This window comes from Balaenoptera ricei, chromosome 8 (genome assembly GCF_028023285.1).
Source record: "Balaenoptera ricei isolate mBalRic1 chromosome 8, mBalRic1.hap2, whole genome shotgun sequence".
Taxonomy (NCBI): domain Eukaryota; kingdom Metazoa; phylum Chordata; class Mammalia; order Artiodactyla; family Balaenopteridae; genus Balaenoptera; species Balaenoptera ricei.
Window position 1 is genome coordinate 76,550,570 of NC_082646.1, and position 12,481 is coordinate 76,563,050.

The following is a 12,481-nucleotide window of genomic DNA, read 5'->3' on the forward strand; positions in this document are numbered from 1 at the left end:
ATGTCTGAACAAATGTTTCCATCCAGTACATAATTTTTCATTGCAGATGAGTTGGGTTCTGAGGTAGCAGTTTCCTTTCTGACCATCATAAATTATATCTTTTTCTTGATACTTACATCCCTAGATTATGGCAAAAACCATTTTCAATATCTGTCAAAAGAGATGCACACACAAGTAGAGTCTTAACAGGCCTTTATGTTCTGCCCTTGATAGAATTAGAGATGACATGGTTTGGCCCTATTGAAAAGTAAAATTACTCATCCAAGAGAAAAAGGAAGATGAGCTTTGTATTTTTTTTGGCCATGCTGTGTGGCTTGTGGGATCTCAGTTCTCCGACCAGGGATTGAACCTGGGCCACAGCAGTGAAAGCCCAGGATCCTAACCACTATTACACCAGGGAACTCCCGAGCTTTGTATTTCTAATCAGCAGACATATTCATATATTTCTCTCTGTGTTCAAAGGAAAACTACTGACACTTGGCTTTTGGACTTTACTGGGGTCATTACTAGCCTAGATGTTTGTGGTGGTTCCAGTAAGTCCTTGGACTGGCAAACCGCCACCGACCCGATGTCTTGAATGGTTTCTTTTACCTCCTGCATGACTGCAGTACCTTCTGAGGTACTGCTGTTCTCCTGAGACTGAAGCCATTACTCTGTTGCTTTTGCATTTTAGACTTCCAGGTCCTACCGCGAGGGTATCCGCTGCAGGCAACGAGGCCAAAACACGCGGAGGGTCAGCCACTGCTAACAACCGACGGAGCCAGAGCTTTAACAACTATGACAAGTCCAAACCGGTCACCTCCCCACTCCCACCCCCACCAGCAAGCAGCCATGAGAAAGGTAAGCCACCTTCTTGGGGGTCCTTTCTGGCATCTTCCTTTATAGCAGATCCAGTTCTATTGGGTGAGTGTGGGGTTGCAAATAGTGATGGGAACGGGTCACAAGGACGTGCTTGGCTGGCAGGAACTTTGTTAGCAGAGGTATTAATAAGGTGGGGACATTATTACATATTCATAGTTGCCAACAGGAATAGCTGTGTTTGTCTGGGTGGAGCCCAGAAGACACACAGAAGCAATATAGCATTTGCAATTTGAAAACATTCATAGAACATTCTCTATACAGGAGGTGGTTTTCTAGAAATGCAAGCTGCTTGGGGCATGCATTTTGTGCGCCGATAAGGTTTTTACCCATCGGAAGTGATGTGAGGGAAGTTAGGAACAAGGAGGGTTTTCACCCTTTGAAAAAGTCCGAAATGTGGGTTGGCTAAATGAATATCTTGGCTACACATAAAGAGTAGGCAGCATTCCTCTTGGTGTTCTGATAATGTAGCTCTTACCAAAAAAGGATATGATTTTTTACTATGCGTAGTACTGAGCTTTTAGGTTGGGGGAGAAATGTAAGTAGCCCTGTGGGGACTCTTGCACAGAAGGTAGTAAAACAAACCTTTGCTTGCTGCAGTCTGTATCTCATGAGACATTGGAGAAATAGGGAAATTGAAACCGCTCAGAAGATTCTTCAATAATAGACAGAGCCCTCCCTTATTCCTCCCATGCAAAATGGTCTAGACTTCTTAGGGGGGCATGCCCAGGTCCCTTGGAAGCATTTCCTGCCTGGTAGTGTGGAAGCTTCCTAGGGCTTGTCCTGGATGTACCCCCTCCTCCCCTGGGACCCAGGAGACACCCCTGCCCGCCCCCCACAAAGTGCTCCAGGGGACTGGGCAGCTCTCCCACCATGAACGAGATCAGAACCTCCCTGCCTGCACCTCTCCATCCCAGGATAACTTAATCCAATGGAGCTGGGCTTCCCCCCACGCCCACTCCCACCTGGAACACTGGAGGAAATATGAAGGAAATCTGTGTAAGGCTGACATATATATGGCAGAAGTTCTCTCTGGCAAGGCATGGGGAACTCTGCACCTAGCACTAAAGCTGTAACCAGAATGTCTCAACCAGTCGTGACTCTGATCCAGCCTTTGGCTTCTGCCTCAAGCAGACCATTTTTCTTCTTCTTTTCTTTTTCCACCTCCCTTCCCCTCTCCTCCTTTCCTTTTCTTTACCATACCCAAGTATATTCACGTTAAAAGTGTGTTTAAATTACAAAAATAACGAATGCTTGTAAAATGGTATGTTTCTATCAAATAAAAGTTCTCTATATGCTCCCTGAAGCATACCACTATAAACCATTCTATGCATATCCTTCCAGATACGTTTATGTATATATACATAATATAGAAAAGAGCTAAATTTTGTTGAGTACCTACTGTGTGCCTCATTGAATTCCCCCAAAGTGTGTTGTTATCCCCATTTACAAAGGTTGAAACTAAGGTTAAGAGAGGTTAAGTAGTCGCCGAGGTCACACCAGAAACAGTGAGAAATGGAGTTGGAACTGAACCCAGGCACTTTGGTTCCAGAACCACAATTAATACTGTGCTTTTCCTGGAAGTGGAAAAGACATGCTTGAAACCCTGCCACTGAGAGCTGGCTCGAGATGTGCAGGTTGAGGGAGTGGGGAGAGAGGAGAAGGTGTTTGGGAAGCCTGCCCTTGTCCCATAGTCCTTTGGGGAGAATAGACATAAAACAGTCTGATGGACGGGTATGAGGCCAATGTCCAAAAAATTGAGGAAATAAAGAAAAGGTTCCCCTTGGAGGGAACATATGTGGGAAGGTGCAGGGTTGGTGGCTGGACCACCCAGGGCCCACACAGAGCCCACACAGACATAGGGCCACTCAGGCAGCCCAGCCAGGGGCTCCCCACTGGCACTGGCATAGCCACCAATCTGCCTCTGTCCTGGGCAGGGGTTGCCACTTGTGCCTCAAGCAGGCAGGCGGGAGGCCCCCTGAAGGACGGTGGCTGTGAATGCTAATAGAGGCATTGTCCCAGGGAAAAACTCCGGTGTCAGAAGGAAAGGAAATCATACTTACTTGTTGAGCATGTAACATCTGCTAGGGACTTTGATTTTCACTATGTTGTACTTGATCTTCAGAAACATTCCATGAGGTAAATATTACCCCAGTTTTACAGGTAAAGAAGATGAGGCTAAATGAGATTTAGTAACTTGCCCTCCACGTTAATTGAGTGCTAGAATTCATATCCAGGTCCGACTGCCAGCTTTGAACTCTGGTTCTGTCCTGTCCCCTGGGATGTGTGTGAGGAGTGTCAAGTGAGGGGATATGCGTGAGAATGTTGTGTGAGCTATGATGCGCTCAAAACCCTGCAAGGATTTACAGTGATAAAAATTACTGATAGAGGTTCAGGTGCGTGGGAGGTGCGTTTATTATCCCTCTCCTATCCTGGGGAGCTGAGGTAAAGCAAGGTTGGGGCAGACCTAGATTTTATTTATCTATTTATTTTGGCCGAGCCACGTGGCTTGTGGGGTCTTAGTTACCCGACCAGGGATCAAACCCGGGCCCTGGCAGTGAAAACGCTGGGTCCTAACCACGGGACCGCCAGGAAATTCCCAGGCCTCAGTATTTTTTACTAATACTTTTCCACCATCCTGAAGTAACGGGGTCATGTGATTTTACCTTCAGAGACTCATTATTTCCTCCTCCTTTCTTCATGTTCCCTGTGTTCTCCCTTGAATCTGACCTTGGTTGCAGACTGAGGTAGGCGGCTTGCGTGCAAAATATAGTTTGTGGGGACGGAACAGAAATAACTCAGCCACCTGGCCATGTAAAAGACACAACAGGTACTTGGGTGCATAAGATATCATCCTTCACCTGGAGAAATCTTGGAGAGAGAAACTGTGAGCATTTGAATTGCAGTTCATTGTGGTTGGTGCTGTAGTTGAGGTGAGGACTGCTTTCCCATGAGGTCAAGTCCGTGATAGGATCTCATTGCCTGTCCTCCCCTGAAGCTTTCTAGTGAGTCAGTCAGACCCAGACTGCATTGTGCTCTGGCATTTCATTCTCAGGTGAACCAATTCATAGGCTTTTCTGTGTGATCCATTGACCCGAGAATTCCAGTCCTAGGAACTGATCTAATCACATCAGTAAGTTCAATGAGAAATTCATTATTCTGAAAATAAATGACAAAAATATTTCAACACCTAGTCCCAATTTTTAAAAAGGATTAAGAGGAATAAAAGGAGATTGTAACAGGCAACTTTTCAAAAACCCCAGAGCACTTTATACTTTGTGGGGAAACACTAAAGCATTCCTCTTAAAATCACACCCAAAGAAACAAGTCCCCTTTTGTCATCATCACTGAATTTAGTTCTGATTATACTGGGCAATCAACTGAGATGTAAAGCAGAAGAAAACTAACAGGTAGTACTTCAGAGCTAGAAAAAAACCTCAGGACTCACACAATTCATTGCGTTGTTCCATAAAGTGACCAAGTACATTGTTGATAACACAAAACCCAGCAAGAAATGATCTGTACAGCAACACGACCTGGTAGTTTTCCTAGAAATTCAGATTTCAGATTTTGTAGGTTTGGAGGAAAGTCTGCAGAGCCTTACTTAGCCTTTAGGAAAACCTGCCAGTTGTTTGTTGTATCATTATCACTGCCATGGTCTAGGTCTGCGCTTGGATTCGCACTCCTGCAGGCGACAACCGTGCAGAGCCCTGCCTGGCCTGCAGGATGTGTCAGCAGGATTGGCTGCGAAACATCTGTCAAGGAATGGCCAGGACGCGCGGCCGCCCTTCACTTCCTCTGTTGGCTCCGAGTGGCTCTAGGGCTCCAGGCCAGAATCACAGATTTTCAGGGGAGAGGAAATAGCTGTTCTTTTTCAGCATTTGTGACATGATCTGTTTTCTCTTCCTTCCATTCCCTCACTTACATCCTCTGAACAGGTTAACACTGCCAGAAATCTAATACAGGTCTAAAGTATTTAGTCCGTCATACAAATTTGGAACGTTTAGTATTCCTAGACTGAATTCTGTGCATATGGGGGATGTTCTTTTCTGAATAATAAGGTTTTCTTCATTTTGTAGAAAGCATATCTTTACTATATTTTCAATATAAAAATAATTATATTAAAGTATTCGAACAACACAAATTTATTAAAAGAAAAAGAACCCTATATAATCCCACCTCTCAGACAAAGCCACTGTTAACCACTTAGTTTATATTCTTCTATATTTTTTTCATGCATATACTATCACATTTTTTGTTTGTTATTTTAAAGTTTTTTTTAATATTCCCTTTTTTTAAATCGAAGTATAGTTGATTTATATACTATAACATTTTGATAAATTTTTCCTAATGTTTACTCTTGGCAGGAACTATTTGAAGTGCTTTATTAGTAATATTTAATTCTTACAGGAGCCTCATACATATACACACAGTCTCACACATACGTATATGACATTTTAAGTCTTATAAATAAAATCAACAAGTCGTGGACAGCCCTTTTTATAGGTCATTCTCTTTCACAAAATAGTTGCATAGTACTTCATAGTATGAATTTACCTTAATATTTTTAATCACTTTCATTTAGGTTGCTTCTAATTTTTTGATATTATAAATAGTACTGAGATTAACATCCTTGTAGGTCTTTTTTGCATGTATACAACCATTTCAGTGGAATTGCTGCATTGAAGAGTGTATGCACATTTTACAGTTGTTTTAACAGTGCCAAATTTTGCTCCCCAAAGGTTATCCCTGTTTATAATTCCCAGCAACAATGTGTGAGAAGGCTAGTTTCTCTCCACACTTGACACTTTTATTTTCATTCTCTTGGGCAAAAAATACCTTGTCTTAGAAATGAAGCAAATTATTTTAAGAAGCTGAAATAACAAGATCATTTGCTAAAAACTGACTGTTTTTATTGACACTTTGCTGAGAGTCACAACTAGTGAGTGTGGCATAGTACAAAAGCACTTGGGTTTGAGATCAAGCTCACTACCACCTGGCATGACCTCCTTCAAGACACTTCTCCAGGCCTCAATTTCCCCTTCTGTAAAGTGAGTCTAAAGTCCTCTGGCACTAAGCCACTGTGAAGTTTTCACTGGCTGTTTGGCCTTGCCTAATGTGAGCCCCATCAGCGCTTTCTGGTGGGTTCCTTCCTCGGTTGTTCATTCTCTGGGTCACTTTCTTCCTCTTTGTTCACTCCTACCTGTTGTGGCAGAAGAGGAGAGCCAGACGTGGCTGGAGACGGGGTTTTACAGCCTTCAGCACGATGTCATATCTGAGTAACATTAATTTAGAATCTCTATAAACTTGTCACTTAGTGGTTGGCAAAGCAAGTTCTTTATCAGACTTAGTGGTTGGGAGAGGGAAGCACGAAGAAGTTGCCCATGTTCTGCCGTTAATCAAGATGCTGACCTAAAATTACAGTTTAGACTAGATGGAATTGATTCAGTGGTCCAGGTCACGCAGAAGAGAATATGGTTGGGGTGCACCTGTTTCATGTTGTTTCTTGCCTTTATTCGTTTTGTCACCATTTGTGCCCAGCTTTGGGCTGTTTGTAGAGACGGTGAGAACTGGGAGCTGGATAGCCTTGGGGGAGGGGCGGTGCTCACTTGTCCTGTGATAGGGCTGTGCTCAAAGTGGTGAGGAAAAAGATCCGCTTAGCCAGAAGGCTGGGGAGGACCTCAGAGAGGTGATATCATTTGCCCTGATTTCCATCTGAAGATTTTTGCTGAGAGCAGAGGAAGGGAAGGCTGGGAAGGAATGATGCATCCACTCTTCTGGTCAGCTGTTAATCTGGGAGGACCTGTGTTGTGTTCACTGTGTTAATAACCTCATGCCCCGCAGAGGGCCTGTAGAGGGAAACTTCTGTAAGATCATTTCAGTGGCAGTATAGGACCTCCCTTGGTCATCAGGGGACCTCTGCCATTCCAGAGCTGTCACCCCAGGCAAGGGGAGAGCTTGGGTACCCGTCTGTGCTCATGGGTGACAGTCACCTTGGTTTGGGAATCAGGTGTGACATCACCATGACCCTCCAGCCTGAAGCCATAATTGTCTGAGGGCTTAAAAAGTCATCTAGAGGTTTGAACCCAGGGTATCATTGCATTTAGAGAAGTCTCTGGTGTTATCAAATGAAATGAACAGGTCCCACTGCTTGCTGCTTACAAAATCAATTCTCACAGATGTTGATAGAAAGGAAAGATGCCTTTAACCAGAATGCTGGCAATCTGGGGAGGTGGTGGACTCAGTGTCCCCCAAAACTACCTCTAAAGATTCTACTCGGCCATGAAAGCTTTTAAAGGGAAACAGGGAAGTAACCTCAGTTAATCATTGAGATATAGGGGGTCAGAGTCGTCGCCATCCCCCTGTGTGCAGGCTTGTGGGCAGACTTGTCAACGCCTCGTGATCTTCCTCTAGATGCTATCTTGTTCACACAGTTTGGTCACACAGTTTGTTTGGGAGATTACCGAAGGGGAAGCTACGGAAGAGATCTCGTCGTCTGTTAATTACTTACTCTTCATTTCTACTTCTTTGATCTAGGGAAAGAACTGACAAGTTAGGCAAGGTATCGTGTAATCAAAAGATTTGAAAGGTGTGTTTGGGCCGGAGATGAGTAGAGCATGGGGGGGGGGAGGGGCGCCTGGTTTAAAAGTTAGTTACAATACAGCTTTGCTAAAGTGACAAGAAAAGGGGCTTCCTGCTGAGGGCAGTTTCCTGCAAAGAGCTGCCTACACTGGGAGAATCATCTAGAAATGACTCAGCTGACCCCGCTGTCGAGGTGGGCAGGCAGGATGAAATAGATGCTTCCAAACCTAGGTACCTCATGTGGCACTGGAGACGAAAAGAATGTCTGGCAAGTGTTTACACCGGTTGCACCAGTCTCTTGGGCCAGAATACAGTTATCTCAGGAGAAAAGGTTTGGGCCCTGCAATTAAAGAGAAAATGTTTACCTTGAAGACAGCCAACTGAGTTTGAGTTCTGGCCCTGCCACATCCCAGGAGCATGGCTTTGGGCAAGTGCACTGCTCACTGCGGCATGTGTTCAGAATCACGCTCGGACCATCACAGGCCACCCCTGGCACCATTCCACTCCTCAGGGGACGGAGGGGAATCACAGGTTGTCGGCAGGGCAGTGCGGACGTTTCTGTTCCATAGGAGTGGTCCTCACAGCATATAGACAGCAGTCCACGCGGCATCGGGGGGCTGTCACTCCCCTCTCCCACCTCAGGGGACAGCTCAGGTGTGAGGGAACAAGACCCACAGGGGGCAGGTGTAGGAGTCTCTGTAGCTTAAAAGCCACGTGACCCACAGGAGCCAGTATCTCTTGTAACAGCTCCACATGCAAAACTTCTGTGGTTCCCACCGATCGGCTTGGGCCCGATCGACAAGAGTCACAGCACTCAGAGGAGCCCAAAATGATGGTGGCCCTCAACAGGCCCTCATTTATAGCTCTTGTCCGTCCAGATGTGTTATGACTATCCAGGGTCAATTTTATCATGAGCAGTGTTGCTTGATAACATAGCTGACATTCTATCTTTATCAAGTTTCCAGGGGAACAGAGATAGAAGGTTAACCCAAGGTCAAATTCTCATGCAGAAGGGGAAAAGGTTTTGTTAATCCTTTTCCAACAGCAAGTCACCTCACCTCTCAGAGATTCAGTTATCTACGAAGCAGCAACAGGCCGCTCTAGCCCTAGTGATGGGAGAAAGTCAGATGTGAAGTGTTTTCTCTCATTTTTTGTAGAGCTCAATTCAGATTTCCTGGCGTTGTCACCTCTGTCGGTTGAAGACATTTCTGTGAAGGGTATGACTTGTTTCCTAGTAGCTGACGTTGACTGACAACGTGGGTGTCATTTGCACAGCTTGAAACAGTTGCTACATCTGACCTTTCTAAATCTTGTGTAGTCCGGTTGTTTGCTGTCTGTTAGTGGTGCCCTTTTACAGGTTGGGGACTGGGGGTTGTGGCTCCTGCAGTAAAGGCAGGTTTCATTTTTCTCGTTTGCATTTTGCACCCTGGTTCCCTCTTGTTCTAAACAAATTACTGACGTCTAATTGAAGAGATGAAAAGTCCTAAAACACATGGCATCTCTCCCCAAAATAGTGCCTCCACAGTAACATTTTTCCACTCCGACATAGCATCTGTAAATTACCCCTGTGTGATGGAAGAGAGAACAGGTCCCACATGGTAGCTCTCTGTTAGCTCTGAAGCACACAGCTCACGTCCTGTGGTCTGGTGGCACGGTGAATTCAAGACTCTAGACTGTCGTTTCTCAAGGTATGATGAATGGGCCACCTACACCAGCATCCTTTGAGGTAATTGCTAAAAACAGAAATCCCGAAGCTTTACAAACGTCCTCCTAATTCAGATTTCTGAGTCAGAGTCTGAAAGTCTACATTTTACACCCTTATCGTTCTTACAACACTGAAGTTTGAGAACGCCTCTCCTAGGAGGACTTCTTGCTCCCCTTTGAAAGAGCATGCTACCTTCTAATTGCCCTTCAACTCTCAGCAACTACTTTGTAGCATGTTGTTATGGGGACTGGAGATAAACGTGTTAAGACGCCCAAACTAATGCCTGGCATATAGCAGGAGCTCAACGCGTGGGAAACCGTTTACACTGGCATGTTACATGCATTTTGTTGTACACACATTTACACTTATTCTCAGAGTCAGCAGCTTATACTGGGTAGACTTAGCTACTTGCATAGGTCTTTGTATCTTTTGGTTTCTTGCTATTGCCTCATTAATCTCTAGTGACATTCTTAATTAAAAAAAAAAATGACTCAATGCTACCTTGTTTCAGTTGAGCTAATAGAAAATAAGGAAATGGATTTGGATCCCACACTTAGGTTGGAAATATAAAAAAGAGAATTGTCCCTGTGGGATCTAGATAGGGTAGCGGAGGGAATACTTTGCAAGGAGGTGGTCTGAGGGGGAAGTCAGCTTGCCCTTTCCCTGTTTGAAGAGTCATCTTCTGGCTCTTTCTCTCCCTGCACTTGGAGAGCTTGGTGTTACTTTATGAGTGGAAGAGCAATCTCCTGTTCAGAGGAAGGGTGAGCATTGGCAGAGCTGCCTGGAGGGGAGCCTCTGTGATGATCCTTCCTTCCCATGCTCCGGCGTAGCCTTTGTCCTTAACCTCTAGCATTAAACTAAAGTCAAACATGAAGGTGAAAGAACTCTCTCTGGCCACCTTTGGGAGCCATTGTTTTGATCTACTGTGTAATTCAGAAGAGCCTTCAGAGGAGGAGACGTATCACTCCCTCTAATGTGTGACACTAACAACCTTCAATGCTAAAGCCATCCTTTTTCAGGGAGAAGAGTAAGAGGGATATAACCATGTTTGCTTTTCTCTAAATAGGGATGTGTTTCAAAGCCATGCGGGACCTCATGGTTCTGCTGTATATCCTTTCTCGAAAATACACTAAACCTGGCTTTTTGTAACAGGATGAAAGAGTCAAGAAAAAGAAAGAAAAGAGATCATTTAGGAAGATGAAATATCTGTTTGATTAGTCTTGTGTCAGGAACCGAAAATGACCAGTTGATGTTCATCTGATTTTCAGGTGATAAATCTCAGCGTTTCTTTTGCTTCCATCTTCTATGTGCAAAGCGTCACACGTACACGAATTCAATTTAATTTCAAGGATCATTGGTAGGGGAAAGTGTTTATGTTTCTGGGGGCTCCCCTAGTCATTTTTATCCAGGTGTCATCTGCAGTCAGGTCTTAGTTTAGTTGTTCGTTTAGATGTTCTTTTCTGGAAAAAAAATATTTTCCTTCTCCAAGTTAGGTATTTGACAGTGTGTATTAGCATGAGAAGATAAATACAATATGTGTGGGGATAATTGAGATTAACTTTTCTATGAGCGCACGTGGCCCCTATTCACAATGAAAAGTACAAGAAGAGAATGCTGGTCAGAACAGGGAGAGTTCCTGAACAATAAAGCTTGAGAGCTCCGTGTAGCTCACCAACTCGATGAGGAGTTTCTCGTGAACACGTGTGTGGTTGCCTCTGTGCTAAGGACGTGGCATCCTCAGGCATAAATGAACCTAACAGATAAAATGCCTGTTTCTCAGCTACAGCTTGCCTTCTGCAAGCTTCTGAGTCTGTGCATTTCATTAGGATAACCAACACATATCCCATGTGTCGGGGAACCATCTTCTGTTGAGGGTGTCAGATGAGGGGTCACGCTGAGAATATTTGTCTCCAAGATAATGGTCATAATCCATCTTCATTGTGGTGAGACTGCCGCATGGGCCTTTGGTAGGTGTCACACCATGGAGATAAATGGTCATGCTGCACAGTGGTTTATGCCAAGGCATTGTGGGCACAATTTACATTCTTAGTGTCCTGGGAGCTCCTGCCATGATTTCTTAGTGACAGTTGTGTTGATTCATGGGATTGGCAAGGTTCCCCAAACTTTGTGGAGATTCGACAGTTATTAGCTGCTGATGGAAATCAGCGGCCTGGCCTACTTCCTTCATTAGAGCAAAGGTAAAGAAGGCCTCTCCACACCTGATGCTCCCTCTGCCTGTTTCAAGATGGGAGAATCAGAGCATTTTTTTTTTTTTTTTTTTAAAGATTTATTGATTGATTGGTTGTTATGTTGGGTCTTCATTTCTGTGCTAGGGCTTTCTCTAGTTGCGGCAAGTGGGGGCCACTCTTCATCGCGGTGTGCGGGCCTCTCAGTATCGCGGCCTCTCCCGTTGCGGAGCACAGGCTCCAGACGCGCAGGCTCAGTAGTTGTGGCTCACGGGCCTAGTTGCTCCGTGGCATGTGGGATCTTCCCAGACCAGGGCTTGAACCCGCGTCCCCTGCATTAGCAGGCAGATTCACAACCGCTGCGCCACCAGGGAAGCCCCAGAGCATTCTTACGAAACGTGGAGAGGAGTAGGGAATCAGTGACCTGTAATAACTCACCTTGGGTAAAGCAAAGATAGGAAAAAAAAAAAAAAAAAAAGTCCTTTGGCTCGGAACAGTCCAGGACAGTGAGTCTCTGCTTCCCCCTACTGCCCAGGTTTTGTATCGTATCCGAGTAGAGCCTTGGTTTGCGGGCTGGCATCCTCAGGGCACACTGGGAGGATAATGACTCCAGACTGTCCCAGCGTTTTCTTCCAGGCAGAGCTTTCCCACATTTGTTTCCACAACTTAGGAGAATGTATGAGGACTGAATAAATAAAACCCACGCTGTCGGTGTGACCCTGTTCACGTGGGAAGGTGGAGAAGCGCGCTCTCCAGTGGCGAGGAATTGACAGCAGGCCTGAGCTGAAATCGGTCTTCACGAGGCTGTCCACTCTCTCCCTTCAGCAGGCCACCAGCCGGTGGATTCAAGAATCAGGATTAGCCCTAAGCATAAGGATCTCTGAAGGCACTAGTGGATTTTTGCTGCAAGAAAAGTTATGCTAGATTTGACTCCATTTTTAAAAGGCAGGTAATTCCAACCAGACTGTACAGTGTGCAGTAGATGAGTCTCTCTCTTCTCATTAGGCTGCATATTCACATACTTGGAACTCAATCTTTCATCTATTCACACGCCATTGGGAACCTCCTCTGTCTCAGGCATCATGGTAGTCACTGAAACTTCAAAAGTGAAAAGGCAGGTCATGATCCCTGCCCTCATAGAACTTACAGT

General features: G+C 45.0%; 1 protein-coding gene across 13 annotated transcripts in view; it reads left to right on the plus strand.

Moving 5' to 3' along the window:
* NAV2 (neuron navigator 2) overlaps positions 1-12,481 on the plus strand; it is a 411,390-nt gene that overhangs the window by 184,348 nt on the left and 214,561 nt on the right. For all 13 annotated transcript variants that reach the window (XR_009504671.1, XM_059931256.1, XM_059931258.1 and 10 more), the window contains one exon: positions 674-840. Coding sequence is in view for 12 of the 13 variants with exons in the window: in XM_059931256.1 (XP_059787239.1) it covers positions 674-840 (167 nt within the window). In the remaining variant the exon portion in view is untranslated. The remainder of the gene's footprint in view (positions 1-673; positions 841-12,481) is intronic.